Below are 16,643 nucleotides of genomic sequence, written 5' to 3'. Positions count from 1 at the left end.
AATAAAATAAATTAAAAAAATTTTATTTTGAAGTAATTATGGATTCACAGGTTGCAAATATGAATTATAGATAGTTGCAAACATAGTACAGAGAGGTCCCATATACTCCTCACCCAGTTTCCCCCAATCGTTACATCTTATAAAATCATAATACATATAAAAATTTGTCATTGGCATAATGTGTGTGTATAATTCTTTGTCATTTTCCATGTGTGTAGATTTGTACAATGACCACCACAATCAAGATACAAAACTATTACCCCTTTTATAGTCTTTACCCCCACCATTATCCTTAACCTTGAGCATCCAGTAATCTGTTTTTCATCTCTATAATTTTTTTTTCATTTTGAGAATGTTATTTAATTAGAACCCTACAGTATGTGACTTTTTGAGATTGTTTTTTCTTTTTCATTTTAGCATAATGTTCTTGAAAACCATCCAAATTGTTGTAACAATAGGTCATTTCTTGTTATTGCTTAGTAGTATTTCATATTACAGATGTACTACAGTTTGTTTAACTGTTCACCTATTGAGAGACATTTTGGTTGTCTCCAGTTTGGGGTTATTACAAATGAAACTGCTATGGAAATCTAATATAGGTTTTTGTGTACGTATAAGATTTCATTTCTCTGGAGTGAATGCTCAGAAATATAATTGTTGAATCATGTGATATTTGTTTAATTTTAAAGAAACTACCAAACTGTTTTCCAGAATGTATCAGAGATCCAGTTCCCACTAGAAATGTATCAGAGATCCAGTTCCTCTGCATCCTCTCCAGAATTTGGTATTAACATTATTTTTGTTATTTTAGCTGTTCTAATAGGTGTGTAGTGATTGTCTCATCATTGCCTTAATTTGCATTTCCCTAATGGCTAGTGACATTAAACATCTTTTTGATTTTTTAAATTGAAATATATTTTGAGATAATTATAGATCACATACAATTGCGAAAACAAATGCTAAGCGATCCCTTGTCCACTTTGTCCAGTTGTCTCCAATGGTAATATTTTTTAAAATTAAAGTATAATATGCCAACCAGAATTTTGACCTGGATACAATTCATACATCTTGTTCGGATTTCCCCAGTTTTACTCATATTGTATGTATATTAATTTATACAATTTTATCACCTGTGTAGATTTGTGTATCCACCATCATATTCAAAATACTAAACAGTCCCAATATCACAAGGATCTCTGGTATTGTCCTTTTGTATCCACACTCATTTCTCTCCTGCCCCAACTAAGCCTTGGAAACCACTAATCCGTCCTCCATTTCTAAATTTTGTCATTTCAGAAACGTTATATAAATGGAATCATACAGTATATAATTTTGGGGGGTTGGCTTTTTTTACTCAACATAATGTTCTTGAAAACCATCCTAGTTGTTGGGAGTATCAGTATTTCATTCCTTTTTATTGCTGAGTAATATTTCATGGTGCAGTTGTAACCAGTCACTTGCTGAAGTACATCTGAACTAATTCCAGTTTTTGGCTATTACCAGTAAAGCTGCTATGAACATTCGTGTACAGGTTTTTGAGTGAACATAAACTTTTATATCTCTGGGGTAAGTGCTCAAGAGTGCAATTTCTGGGTAGTATGGTAATTGTGTGCTTAGTTTTATAAGAAATTACCAAACTGTTTCTGAGAGTTGCTATACTATTTCCCACTAGCAGTGTAGAAGAGATCCAGTTTTTCTGCATCCTCATCAGCATTTTGTGTTGCCACTATTTTTTATTTTAGTCATTCTGATAGATGTGTAGTGATATCTGATTGTGGTTTTCATTTGCATTTCCTTGATGGCTAATCATATCAAACACCTGTTCATATGTTATTTGCTATCTGTTGGTGTAATGCCTGTTCGTGCATGTGCTTTGCCTATTTTCTAATTGAATTGTTTGCTTTTTGGTTTTTCATTGTTGGGTTTTGAGAGTTCTTTACATATTCTAGATACCAGTCTTTTGTCATATATGTTGTTTGCAAATATTTTTCCCAGTCAGTAGCTTGTTTTTTCATCCTCTTCATCCTTTTCAACTTCTGATCTTCTTCAGAATAAAAGTTTTTTTTTTTTAATTTGGCAAGGTCAAATTTATCAATGTTTCCTTTTATGGATTAAGCTTTTGGTGTCCAGTCTATGAACTTTGTGATTCTTTGATTCTCTAACACTAACTGAATGTCCAACAATTCAATTCAATTCTGATTTTACCTATCTGGAGTTAGCATCAGATCCCACAAATTAAAGGGCTCAGTCCCACAAGACTGGCCCCACTTCAGTTGCCAGTTACAGGTTCCAAGTCACCCATACTTCTGATTTACTGGCTATAAATTGGGGGTTCCCATGACCTCCTACTCAGGTTCAGTAATTTGTTAGAATAGCCCATAGAGCTCAGGAAAACATTTATGTTTGCCAGTTTATTACAAAGAAACTCGGGAACACCCAAATGGAAGAGATACATAGGGTAAGGTATGAGGGGAGGAGTTCAGAGCTTCCATACCCTGTCTGGGCATGCCTCCCTTCCAGTATGTCTGTATCTGTGTGCTCAACCTGAAATTTTTCTCAACCTCATTGTTTAGGGATTTTTATAGAAGGGTTTGTTTATGTAGAGGTTTTTATGAAGGTTCCATTTTGCAGACACAATTGATTAAGTCATTGGCCATTGGTGATTAAACTCAATCTCTAGCCCTTCTCCCCTTCCAGAGAAGAAGATGTGTGTGTGGTGGGGAGGAGGGCTGAAAGTTGCAACCCCCTAATCCAGCCCTCTAATTACATGACTGGTTCTTTGGCAACCAGGCTCCACTCTGAAGTTATAAGGAACCCACCAAGAGTCATCTTATCAGCATAAACTCAGGCAGTGGTTGAAAGGGGCTTGTTAGGAATAACAAACTAACAAAGGATGCTCCTATCATTCAGGAAATTCCAGGGATTATAGGAGCTCTGTGCCAGGAACTGGGGACAAAGACCAAATATATATTTCTTATTATACCACACTCTGCCTAGCCCTAGATCTTGAAAATTTTCTCCTATGTTTTTTCTTAAAAATTTTTATAGTTTTACATTTTACATTTAAGTCTATGACCCATTTTAAGTTAATATTTTTGAAAAAAGTGTGGTTTAGGTTGAGGTTCTTTTAAAATTTATTTTTTTATTTAAGTATAGTTAACATTCAATATTAGTTTCAGGTGTACAATGTAGCGATTCATCATTTATATACCTTATGATATAATACCACAATAAAACTAGTAACCATCTGTCACCACACAAGATTATTACAATATTACTGACTATTTTCCCTATGCTGTACAGTAGATCCCCATGACATATATTTTATAACTGGAAGTTTGTATCTCTTATTCTTCTTCATCATTTTCATTCATACCCTCTAGGTTGAGGGGGTTTTTGCCTATGGATGTACAATTGTTCCAACGCCATTGAATTGTTTTGCACCTTTGTCAAAAGCCAGTTGGCCACACTTATGTGGGGCTATTTCTAGATCCTCTATTTTGTTCCATTGATTCATGTGCTAAAACCATAGTCTTGATTACTGTACCTATGCAGTTAGCTTTAATATTTATTAGAGTGATTCTCCCACTTTATTCTTCTTTGTCAAGACTAGTTCAGCTATTCTAGAGGCTGTGCCCTTCCATATCAGTTTTAGAATATGTTTGTCTATGGATGTTGAACATATTCTCATGTGCTTATTTACCCTCCATATATCCTCTTTGATAAAATGTCTCTTTATGTCTTTTGCTCATTTTCTAATTGGATTGTTTGTTTCTTCAATATTGCTTTTTGAGAATTCTTTGTATGTTATAGATATGAGTCTTGTCAGATTTGCGAGGGGTTCGCAAATATTTTCTCCCAGTCCATAGCTTGTCATTTCATTCTCTTAACAGTGTCTTTCACAGAGCTACAGGTTTTAATTTTGATGAAGTCAGATTTATCTGTTTTTTCTTTTATAGGTCATGTTTTTAGTGTCATGTCTAAGAACTCTTCACTAAGCCCTAAGTACTGAAGATTTTCTCCTATGTTGTCTTGTAACCATTTTACATTTAAATCGTGATACATTTTGGGTTATTTTTTATAAAATGCAACATTTACATCAACATTCATTTTGGTTTTTGCTTATGAACATCCAATTACTTCAGCACTATTTGTTGAAAAGACCATCCTTCATTCATTCATTTTTGTACCTTTGTAAAAAAAAAATAGTTGGCTGTACTTGTACGAGGCTATTTCTGAGCCTTCTATTCTGTCCCATTGATCTATGTTTCTGTTTCTTCATCATTATTGCATTGTCTTGGTTCCTGTAGCTAAATAAAAAGTCTTGAAATCAGGTAGCTTGATTCCTCACACTTCAAAATTGTTGTAGCTATTCTAGTTCTTTTGTCTTCCCACATAAATTTTAGAATAATTTTGCCTATATCTACAAAAAAATTCTTGCTGAGATTTTGATATGAATTGCATTGAGTCTATAGATCAACTTGTAGAGAATTGATATTTTTACTATGTTGAGGCTACCAAACCATAAACATAGTAGTATCTCTCTATTTATTTAAATCTTTGTTGATTTTTTTCATCAGCATTTTATAGTTTCCAGCATATAAGCTCTATATATATTGTGTTACATTTATACCTAAATATTTTGGGTTTTGTGTGTTTTGTATTTTCAGTTTCTTTCCTCATGTACATTGTTAGTATGTAAAAATACAACTGATTTTTATGTGTTGTTCTTGTATCCTGTGACCTTGATGAAGTCATTTATTACTTCTAGAAGTTTTTTTTTTTATAGGATCCTTGAGATTTCCTTTGTAGACTATCATATCATCTGCAAATAGGGACAATTTTATTTCTTCTTTTTCAATTCATATGCCTTTAATTTTATTTTCTTGCTTTGTTGTAGTGGCTAGAATTTTTACTATGCTGAGAAAGAGTGGTAATAGTCAACATCATTGCCTTTTTCCAGATTTTAAGGAGAAAACATTGTCCCTCGCTATTAAGTATGATGTTAGTTGTAGGGTTTTTGTAGATTTTTAAAAATAAAATTGACAAAATTTCCCTCTATTCCAAGTTTTCTTGAATTTTTATCATGAATGGGTGTTGGATTTTTTCAAATATTTTTTCTGTTTTAATTGACATGATCACGTGATTTTTCTTCTTAATCCTGTCTACATGGTGGGTTACATTGATTGATTTTCAAATATTGAACCAGTTTTATACTCCTGGAATAAACCCCCTTGGTCACGGTGTATAATTCTTTTTATATATTGCTGAATTATATTTACTAATATTTTGTTAAGAATTTTTGCATCTATGTTCATGAGGGATGTTGGTTTCTAGTTTTCTTTTCTTTTGTGTACTATCTTTGTCTAGTTTTGGTATCAGTCTTCATGAAAAGAATTAGGAAAAATACTCCTCTTCTATTTTCTGGAAGCAATAGTGTAGGGTCAGTGTTAATTCTTCTTGAAAGGTTTTTGGAAATCTCCCAGTGAAATCTCCTGGGCATAGAGACTTCTGTTTCAGTAGTTGTTTCAATTTCCTTAATAGTTATGAGGCTATTCAAATAAACTATTTTATGTTGGAAGAGTTGTGGTAGTTTGTACTTTTCAAGGAATTGATCCATTTCGTCTAAGTTGTCAAATTTATGTGTGTAGAGTTGTTCATTGTATTCCTTTATTATCCTTTTGATGTCTGTAGGTCTGTAATGATATACCCTGTTTCATTCCCGATATTAATAGTTTGTGTCTTCTCTGATTTTTTCCTAGTCAGTCTTACTAGAGATTTGCTTATTCTATTGTTTTTGTTTGTTTGTTTTTGTTTTTGTTTTTGGAGAACTAGCTCTATGTTTCACTGGTTTTCTCCATGTTTTTTCTGTTTTCAATTTCATTACTTTCTGCTTCTACTTCTATTTTTTTCTTTCTTCTGATGGCTCTGGGTTTATTTTGCTCTTCTTTACTAGTTTCTTGAGATGAGAGTTTAGATTATTGGTTTGAGACTTTTTTTTCTTTTCAGATTTTCCTCACAGCACTGCTTTAGCTTGTTTATCAGTACTGGGCACTGATGCTGGTTATCAATCCCAGGGAAGGATTCCAAATACTTCTGCCCATTGCATCTCAGTGTCAGTCTCCACATTAGGACTCTGCTCATACCACCCTGGTTGGGAGGGGGATAGGTACCCTGCAATTGCTTCCTATGTGATGTCCACTGACACTGTTGGTAGAGGCGCCCTTGTTACTGCTGAGCCTTGGTGAGAACTTCAGTAGGCCTCCTCTGACATCACCTCAGTGGGAAAGGGAAAAGATACTTTTGTTATTTCTGGGTGAGGATGGAAGCCCAGATTCGTGACATGGTCACCACTGTCACAGAGAAGTTAAGGGAGGAGGAGTCAGCTGTTACAGCCCAGGAAGGAGGAAAGATCTAGCGCCCTTCTGGGTTTTCTCTGGCACCACCTCTGCAGAAGGTAGGGAGCAGAGGCACCTCCTTACAGTCTGACAATGGTGGAAGTATAGGCATTCCACTTGGCCTTTGCTGTTAGTCATGGGGGATAGGGCTGCAGTGTTTTCTGTGGTGTTTGGCTTGAGCAGAGCCATTGTTATCTGAAAGTTTTCTGTTTCACTAGAGTGCCCCTTTCCCAGACCTTTGGCTAGAGAGAGTGGGATTTTCTTGAGACAGTTTTTGTCTGCACCTTTTGGCATTTCTGGGTTGCCAGCTTCTCTGGCACCAGGTCTGGGATATATGAGGTTAAAAGAAAACCCAGTGAACTCACTGCCATATCATTTTTTGGTTTCAGGATCTGTAGCCAGTCAGCCTTCACTTCACCTTTCTGAGTCTTCCTATGTTTCATATATAATATCCAGAGTTTTTTTTAGTTGTATTTAGCAGGAAAAGTAGGTAAAATTAAATCTACTCCATATCCAGAAGAAGAATTCCCTGTAATTATGTTTTTTAAGACTTCATGTGGTTCCATGCATTTGTGCTGCTTTTATTTATATATGCCGAATGGCCCTAAAGATTTCTGCAAGTTAGTACTTTTTGATTTATTGTGTATTTTGTCATTAACTCCCCCCTTTTGTTGATCTGTTGAGCACTTTGGACTTTAATTTCCACCTCAATAATTATATTTCCAGACCTGCTTTCATATTTTTGCATTAGTCTGGTATATTGTATATTTTTTGAAACATTTATTGAATTACAACATGATATAGAAAAGTATACACATTATGCATGTTCAACTTGATGATTTTTTAACAAACTGAGCAAACCTATACAACCCCTATCTAGATCAAGAACATTATGAGTGCTCAGGAAGCCCCCTTTGTGTTCCTTTCTAATTATTAACCTCCTCCCAAGGGGTGCCACCATCCTGACTTCTAACAGCATATGTTAGTTTTACCTGTTTTTGAAATCTATATAAAAGTAATCAGACAGTATTGATTTATTACTCTTTTGATCTGGCCTCTTTGGCCAACACAATGTTCACGCGATGAGATTCATGCATGTTGCATGTAACAATTTTGTCCATTCTCATTGCTGTATAGTATTTCCTTGTACGAATATAGCGCAGCTTCTTTATCCATTCTAACATTGATGGACATTTGCAAAATTGTCAGTTTTGAATAAAGCTACTATGAACATCATTGTACCTGTATTTTCATAAACATATGTTCACATTTCTCTTGAGTATAAACCTAGGAATGGAATAGCTGGGTCATAGGATATTGCATATGTTAAGATTTAATAGATACTACCAATTACTCTTCCAAAGTGTTTGTGCTATTTTATGCTCCTAAGAAAACAACTTATGAGTTTCAGTTGCTCCACATTTTTGCCAGCTTTTGGTTATTTATCTCTTTCATTTTACTCATTTCTGGTGGATATGAAGGAATATCTTATTGTAGTTTAATCTATATTTCCTTGCTAACTAATAAGGTTGAGCATCTTTCCTTATGCTTACTTGCCATTTGGATATCTTTTTTTGTGAATTGACTGTTCCTTTTGGATTTTTCTGTGGCTCTTACTGGTTTCTAGGAATTCTTGATCTATTTGAGATATGAATTATTTGCCAGATACAAGTATTGCAGTTATCTTCTCCCACTGTGGTATTTGCATTTACAGTCTTAAATTTGCCTTCTGATGAACTGAAGTCCTTAAATTTGATGTAATCCAATTTAATAATCTTTTACTCTATCAATATCAAAATTTAATATGAAGTACATTAATTAAAACAATGTATTACTGGTCCAAGAATAGACAAATTGACCAATGGAAATACAGAGTTCATGAATGAACCCCTACATATATGATCACAAGGCAAGGCTGTAGAGCAATAAAGAAAGACCCTGTAGAGCAGTAAGGAAAGAGTAATCTTTTCAATAAGTGGAGCTGGGTCATCTTGATATCTGTATGTAAGAAATGAATCTTGACCCTAACAGATACCACACAACAAAATTCTTCCCAGGAAGACCAAAAATCTAAATGTGAAAAATAAAACAATAAAACTTTTGGAAGAAAACATTAAACATCTTTATGATCCTACTGTAGGCAAAGATTTCCTAAGACGTAATGAGTGCTGACCATAATAAAAAGAATGATAAATAACATGGCATATTTTTGTCCAGTGCTTCATTTCACATCTTCGCTTTTTTTAATTTTAGATGTACAGAAACTGTATTTTGTTTGTTAACCCAATCTCATAGTCTTTATCTTTTAGACCAGAATTCAGATCATTCAATTTAGTTGAATTATATAATATATTCAATTTCATGCCTCCTGCTATTTTATGTTTATTATTTATTTTACTTGGTCGATATTTCCTAACTTTTTCTTTTCTGATTTTTGCTGGTTTGGTCACATTTCTCTGAAATCCCCTCTAGTTATTATTATTTCAAAATTCTAATATTTGGAATTTTGAATATTTTTATCAATTTCTGCTAGTAGTTGCCGTCACCTTTCTTATAAATATGTTTGTCTTTATTTTTTCTATTGCTAGATCCAAGTAATGCCAATATAATTTGCATCCAGTAATAAAGATGCTTAATTAGCCTTCTGATTTCACTCAGTAGATTTTGCCAGGGTATTTAAAATTTTCCACTTAGCGATAGTAATAATCTTATTTATTCCAAATACCCAATTATATTTTATTCAGAAAAAAAAAACTGTATATCAATTGCAAGGATCATTTCTCAAAACTGCTTTCCTCTGATTTTGAGATTTCTGTAATTATTCAGCTTATAATAGTTTAGACTATTCCCTTGAGTATTTTCCTGAAATAGAAATGCTGGCATATTATACAATAAATGCTTTTATGTCTAAAATTGTCTGTCTTTTGTCCTGACAGAAGGATGGGGAACAGAAAGGATGAGATTGAAATTCTTAGAAGCATGGCGGAGTGAGAGATGACCCCAGATCTCTCCCTTTTGAAACAACAATAAGCTGAACATATAAAACTCAACAACAAAAGAAAAACACATAACCTGCACACAAGCACGTCTAAGCAAATGTTCTGCGAATAAGAATTACCACAGGTCAGAATCAGGGGAGTTAGACAGTGGGGTGGGAGAAACAAAGAAGCTGCTTCTCGTAGCCAGAGCTCCTTGCAGGAGGAAGAGGAGGGGAGAAGGTGCGGTGGGTTCCTTGAACAACCCTGTCTAAGAAAACTGTGAGCTCCACGCAATGGCAATGCCCGAGATCAGGGCAGAAAGCAGAGAAGTAGGGATGGCCGAGAAGCAACAGTTGATTATTACCAGCCACAGTTGCAAAACACCAGACTGAGCCGCAGCCCCCATCCTCCAACCCAGAGGGAACCTCTCCCCATTTCTTCCAAACCGAACACCTCTGAGACCCCAGGGGAATCTAAGCAAATGTAACCAAAACTGTCACTAACACTGACAGGGACTGAGACTGAGGGTAGTGAGCGTGATTGAATATCTATCAGAAAAAAAAGGCATGATTAAGACTTTATATAGAGCAGGGATCCAAGAGGATTAGATGTCACCTCCTGCAAAACAAAAGAAAAACGCTTTCTTTGCAACAAGCTAAAGAGAGATCTTTATATAATAAATCTTCTTTCTGGAAATAAAAGCAGAATACACTTCCATTAATACACAGGTGGAAAAATAGTCCATTAAACACCATGAACAACCAAGGTGACAAGGCGTGTCAGACAGAAAGAGAAAAACCTCCAAAAAATAATCTTACAGACATAGAAATACGTAATTTAAATGACAGAGAATTCAGGATGGTACTTCTGAAAAACCTCAATAAGATCCAAAACAATTCATATCAACAATTTCAGGAATTGAAAAAACAACTAGAATGAACCCAAATAAACATCCTAACACTTCATCTTTAAAAAAAAAAAACCAGAAAAGTTAGAACAAATGAAGCCTAATGCAGCAGAAGGAAAGAAATAAACAAAATTAGAACAAAATTAAATAAAATTGAGAAAAAAATCAATAGAAAAAGCAAGTGCAACAAAGAGTGGTCCTTTGAGACGTCTAATAAAATTGACAAACCCATGGCTAGACTCAATAAAGAAAAAAGAAAAAGAACCCAAATAAAATCGGGGACGAAAGAGGAGAAATTATGACAGATACCACAGATATACAAAGGATCATACAAGAATACTATGAAAAAGTATATAACACCAAATTTAATAACCTAGAAGAAATGGGCCAGTACTTAGAAAGATACAAATTCCCTAGACTGAATCAAGAACCAGAAAATCTAAATAGACCGATCAGCAATATGGAAATTGAAACAATTATAAAAAAACTTACCAAAAAGTAAAAGTCCAGGACCAGATGGCTTCACCAGAGAATGCTACCACACATTCAAAGAAGATTTAATACCTATTTGCCTGAAATGCTTCCAAAAAATCGAAGAGGATGCAATACTTCCTAACTGATTTTTCGAGGCCAATATTACCCTGATACCAAAACCTGGTAAAGATAACACACAAAAAAAGAAAACTACCGACCAATATCTCTCATGAATACAGGTGCAAAAATCCTAAAAAAAGATACTAGTGAATCGAATACCGCGATATATTAAAAAGATTATACACCACGATCAAGTGGGCTTCATCCCAGGGGCACAGGAATGGTTCAACATATTTAAATTGACTAATGTGATACACCACATAAACAAATTAAAAAATAAGAATCATATGATCATATCAATGGATGCAGAAAAAGCCTTTGACAAGATACAACATAGGTTTATGTTGAAAACACTTAACAAAATTGGTATAGAAGGAAAGTATCTTAACATAATAAAGGCCATATATGAAAACCCCACAGCCAACATTACATTTAATGGTGAAAAACTCAAAACCTTCCCTCTAAGATCAGGAACAAGGCAAGGCTGTCCACTATCGCCACTGTTATTCAGTATAACATTGGAGGTCCTAGTGAGTGCAGTCAGGCAAGAGAAAGTTATAAAAGGCATCCAAATAGGAAAAGAAGAAGTCACACTCACTATTTGTGGATGACATGATTCTCTATATAGAAAACCCTAAAAACTCTACAAGAACACTACTAAAAGTAATAAACAAATACAGTAAAGTTTCTGGATACAAAATCATCATTCAAATAGAAAAAATAATTCCTTTTGCAATTGCAACAAAAAGAATAAAATACCTAGGAATAAATCTAATGAAACAGTTGGAGAACCTATATAATGAAAACTATAAAGCCTATTAAATAAATTGAAGAAGAAACAAAGAAATGGAAAAATATCCCGCATTCTTGGATTGGAAGAATCAACACAGTTAAAATGTCTTTATTATCTAAAGCCTTATATAGATTTAATGCAATCCCCATCAAAATCCCATTGGTGTTTTTTAAAGAAATAGAACAAAAAAACACATCAGGTTGTATGGAAGCACAAAAGACTCCAAATTGCCAAAGTCATTCTGAGAAAAAAGAACAAGGCTGGAGGTATCACTCTGCCTGACTTCAAATTATACTACTAGTAATCAAAATGGCATGGTATTGGCAGAAAGACAGGCACACAGACCTGGGGAACAGAATTGTGAGTCCAGAAGCTATTGCATTTTTATTTGGGCAAGTGATTTTAGACAAAAAAGAAAAAAATATACCGTGGAGAAAGGAAAACCTCTTCAATAAATGGTGCTGAGAAAACTGGAAAGCCACCTGCTAAAGAATGAAACTAGACTGTTGTCTTTTATCACACACCAAAATTATCTCAAAATGGATTAAGGATCTGAATATAAGACCTGAAACAATAAAGTGCATAGAAGAAAAATAGGAGCTAACCTCATGGATCTTATTCTTAAAAAGAATTTTATTAATTTGACCTCAAAAGCAAGGGAAGTAAAAGCTAAAATAAATGAATAGGACTACATCAAACTAAAATGCTCTGCATAGCAAAAGCTGCCGTTAACAAGGTAAAGAGACAACCATCCACATGTGAAAATACATTTGCAAGCAATGCCTATGATAAGGGTCTGATATCCAAAATATACAAAGAACTCATACAATTAAATAACAACAATAAAACCACAAATGATCCAAGCAAAAATGGGCAGAGTACCTAAACAGACATTTCTCCCCAAAAGACATACAAATGGCCAATAAGCATATGAAGGGATGCTCAATATCGTTAGCTATTAGGGAAATCCAAATCAAAACCATGATGAGATACCATCTCACATCTGTTAGAATAGCTGATATCAACAGGACAAGTAATAACTATTTTTGAAGAGGTTGTGGAGAAAAGAGAACCTTTATACACTGCTGGTAGGACTGTAAATTGGTACAGCCTCTATGGAAAACAGTATGAAGTTTCCTCAAAAAAATAAGAATTGAACTACCATGTGATCAAACAATTCTTCTACTGGATATTTACCCCAAAGTCTTGAAAACCCATATCCAATAAGATATTTACACGCCGATGTTCAAAGCAGCTTTATTCACAGAGGCCAGGACATGGAAGCAACTGAAGTGCCCTACGATAGATGATTGGCTAAAGAAGTTGTGGTACATATATACAATGAAATATTACTCAGCCATAAGAAAATGAAATACTGCCATTTGCAACAACATGGATTGACCTTGAAATAATCATACTAAGCGAAATAAGCCAGACAGAAAAAGTTGAAAAATCACATGATATCACTTATATGTGGGATATAAACCTAAAAGCAGATGGGAAAAAACAATTTAAATAATTTCTTCAATTAAATAAATAAATAAACAACTTAGAATGCAAAACATTGTGAAATAATAATGATAACAATAATTAATAAAAATTCCAAAAAAAGTTGAAAACCATATGATAGCACTTATATGTGAGATATAAATCTAAAAACAACAAACAAACAGAACTAACAGAGACTCATGGACATGAACAATAGACTAGTAGTTACCAGAGGGGAGGAGAGAAGGGGAGTGGAGAGGTAGATGGGGTAAAAGAGGTCAAATATGTGGTGACAGAACGAATTCTAACTATAGGAGGTGAACACACAATGCAATGTATATGTGCCTTATTGTTGAATTGTTCACCTAAAACTTACTGGATTTTGTTAACCAATTTCACTTAATAAAACAAGTAAATAAATAAATAAAAAGAAATACAGACTTTATAAAACATGAAAATAAAATGAAGAAAGCATGCTGTGCTGTGTTGCAAAAATAATACAATTTTTGGATCTGTCACTTTTAGTAATTCATAATTGTTTTCTTCTAACATGGCTCCTATTATTGCAAATAAGAAGTCTAGTGCCATTGTGATTCCTTCCTATTGTAAAAAAAAGCATGCTTTTTCTGCCTGGAAGTGTTTTAGGTTTGGTTTTTTTTTTTATCCTCTTAATTCAATGGCAAATCAGATTTGAGGTTGATTGGGTTCCTCTGGGAGTCAAATATTGGGGTATTTCTGTGAGGAAGGGTCAATGAATTATGGTCCAATCAGATTAGATAATCCAAGGCCTATAGATGTCATTCATATTGGAGTAGTGAATGACAGTGTTGGGGAATCCTTGAAGGAAAATAATTGGAGACATCTGCGGATAAGTGATTGGGACCGCTGTTGAAATTCTTGATGTTTAGAGTTGGAGATGTGAGTATCTGAAGTCATTGATTGGTCCATGAGAGTTACTGATTGCGACACTGCAGTGGTGAATGATCGATTGCAAGCCTGGGATTACCAGTCTTTTGGAGTCGGTTTTGGGGGTCCTATAGGAGTCAGTCATTGGAACCTGTGACATCAGTAATTGCAAGACTCTGTGAGTTGGTATATGATAGATTGGAAGGTCTGTTATTGAGGGTTTTATGGGAGTCACTGATTTTATATATAGGCTGTGTATTATGGCGTCCTATAGGTTGTCAGATTTGGCCCCCAAGGGACTTTAATCAGATCCATGGTTAATTTTCTACTGAGAATGTGTTGCCTGTGTTGGTGATTATTTTAGGAGCCTATGGAAACTAGTTGATGGCACCTTTGGGATACAGTTTTTGTCAGATGGCCAATAGACATAAGAAAAGATTCTCAATATCACTAATCATCAGAGAAATGAAAATTAAAACCACAATAAGATATCACCTCACGCCTGTCGGAAAGACTATCATCAATAAATCAAAAAACAACAAGTGTCTGTGAGAATATGGAGAAAAAGGAACCCTCATGCACTGTTGGTGGAATTGCAAACTGGTACAGCCACTATGGAAAATAGTGTGAAGATTCCTCCAAAAAATAAAAATAGAACTACCTTATAACCCAGCATTTGTACTTCTGGGTATTTATCCAAAGAAAACCTAAACACTAATTTGAAGAGATATATGCACCCCTATGTTCACTACAATGCTATTTACAATAGCCAAGATATGGAAGCAACCTAAGTGCCCATCAATAGGCGACTGGATAAAAAGGTGAGATAAAAACTAATGCATAAAGAGGCACCCCTGGATTCACTGCAGCGCTCTTCACAGTAGCCAAGATATGGAAGCAACCTAAGTGTCCATCGATAGATGACAATTGGATAAAGAAGTTATGGTACATATATACAATGGAATATTACTCAGCCATAAAATAATGAAATCTTACCATTTGCAATGACATGGATGGACCTAGAAGGTATTATGCTAAGTGAAATAAATCAGACAAAGACAAATATCATATGATTTCACTTATATGTGGAATTTAAGGAACAAAATAAATGAACAAACAAAACAAAAACAGACTCATAGATACAGAGAATAAACTGGTGATTGCCGGATGGAAGTGGGGATTGGGTGTAGGTAGAAAGGTGAAGGGATTAAGAAATACAAATTGGGAGTTACAAAACAGTCACGGGGATATGAAGTACAGCATAGGGAATATAGTCAGTAATATGGTAATAACTGCGTATAGTGGCAGGTGGGTACTAGACTAATTGGGGAAATCATTTTGTAAATTATATAAATGTCTAACCACTACACTGTACACCTGATACTAGTATAAAATAGTCTTTAATATCAACTCTAATTGAAAAAAAATTTAAATATATATATGTTAATGGAATGTGTTCCAGATGCCAAGTAGGAGTGAGTGCTTTAGAAGCATCATTTCGTTTAACTTTAACAACACTATGAGATGGATATTTTCATCCTCAGTTTTAAGATGAAGAAACTCAGGCTAAAGTTACTTCCCCAAATTCTAGCTAGAACTGAAAAGAGCTGGAATTAAAATTCTCATTCATTTTACACCAAATGTCATGAGTTTTTCCCATATTCTACACTAATACTTGGTGTTCGTTTTACTGAACTTTTCTCTTCTACAGTATCCAGCACAGTGAGCCACCCCTTGGTGCTCCCAAGAAGCATTTTTGGGGTAAACGTTATATGACTGACCATGTGGATACTGTCTTTCCAGGGTTTTTTGGAGCCTCTACAGAATCTCTGGACCAGGCCCCGTCGTGAAAGCTGCAGGGTCTTCCCTCCGGTCCCAGCAGCTCTGGCTGAGTCCACAGGTTCCCGCTGGCTTCAAGCTCCTGGGAAGATCAGAGTTGTCAGCAAGGGAGCTTGAGGGCTCAGGCCCAGCGAGAACATGCCAGAAAACCAAAGCTCTCCCCAGTGGTCCCCAGCCTTGGCTGCAGAGGGATATGGCAGCTTGTGTGAGGTGAGGAGGGAGAGGAAATTCATTCAGTGGGGAAATAGTCCTGACTTGTCACCAGGGTCTCAGAGCAAAGGCAGGTGGGTCACAGGGACAGCAGATTCTGGACTCATTGCCCCTATGACAGATTACTATCCTCCTGCTGTGTGAGAACCACATGGCTAATGTTCCACATGCAGAGCCCTGTGTGTTTCAGTGGAAAACATTATGCAGTTGATGGAGGAAAGGTGGCATGGGGGGGTCAGCCCCACATCTGGGGTGGGGGGCAGTCAGCTCCCTGCAGAGTGTCTGTAGACAGGTCTGGGTGGGGGCAGTCACTGTTCCTAGCCAGGGAGATGCTACCCCCAAACCCCAGCACAGGCCCTTCATGCTGCATTCGCTCTTGGCAGATACTCAGCCAATCCCCACCAGAGCCTCCTTTCTGCCTGGTCTCTAGGGATTTGCTGATTTTTCCTCTATCCTGATCTTGGACTGAAAAATCTCCTTTTTTGGAACTTAGAGGATGGCAGGGTAGTAGGGTGACCACAGTCTCCAGG

The 16,643-nt window shown here is 35.5% G+C and overlaps 1 protein-coding gene across 1 annotated transcript in view; it reads left to right on the top strand.

Annotated features, from left to right (window-relative positions):
- The window catches only part of ZNF41 (zinc finger protein 41), a 60,857-nt gene that overhangs the window by 10,042 nt on the left and 34,172 nt on the right, over positions 1–16,643 (top strand). The window contains exon 2 of the mRNA XM_015585554.2: positions 15,868–16,113. Within this exon, the coding sequence (XP_015441040.1) occupies positions 16,042–16,113 (72 nt within the window). The 5' untranslated portion in view covers positions 15,868–16,041. The remainder of the gene's footprint in view (positions 1–15,867; positions 16,114–16,643) is intronic.

This window comes from Pteropus alecto, unplaced genomic scaffold, assembly GCF_000325575.1.
Source record: "Pteropus alecto unplaced genomic scaffold, ASM32557v1 scaffold392, whole genome shotgun sequence".
NCBI classification, from domain to species: Eukaryota; Metazoa; Chordata; class Mammalia; order Chiroptera; family Pteropodidae; genus Pteropus; species Pteropus alecto.
This window is presented reverse-complemented; position numbering and strand designations above follow the sequence as displayed.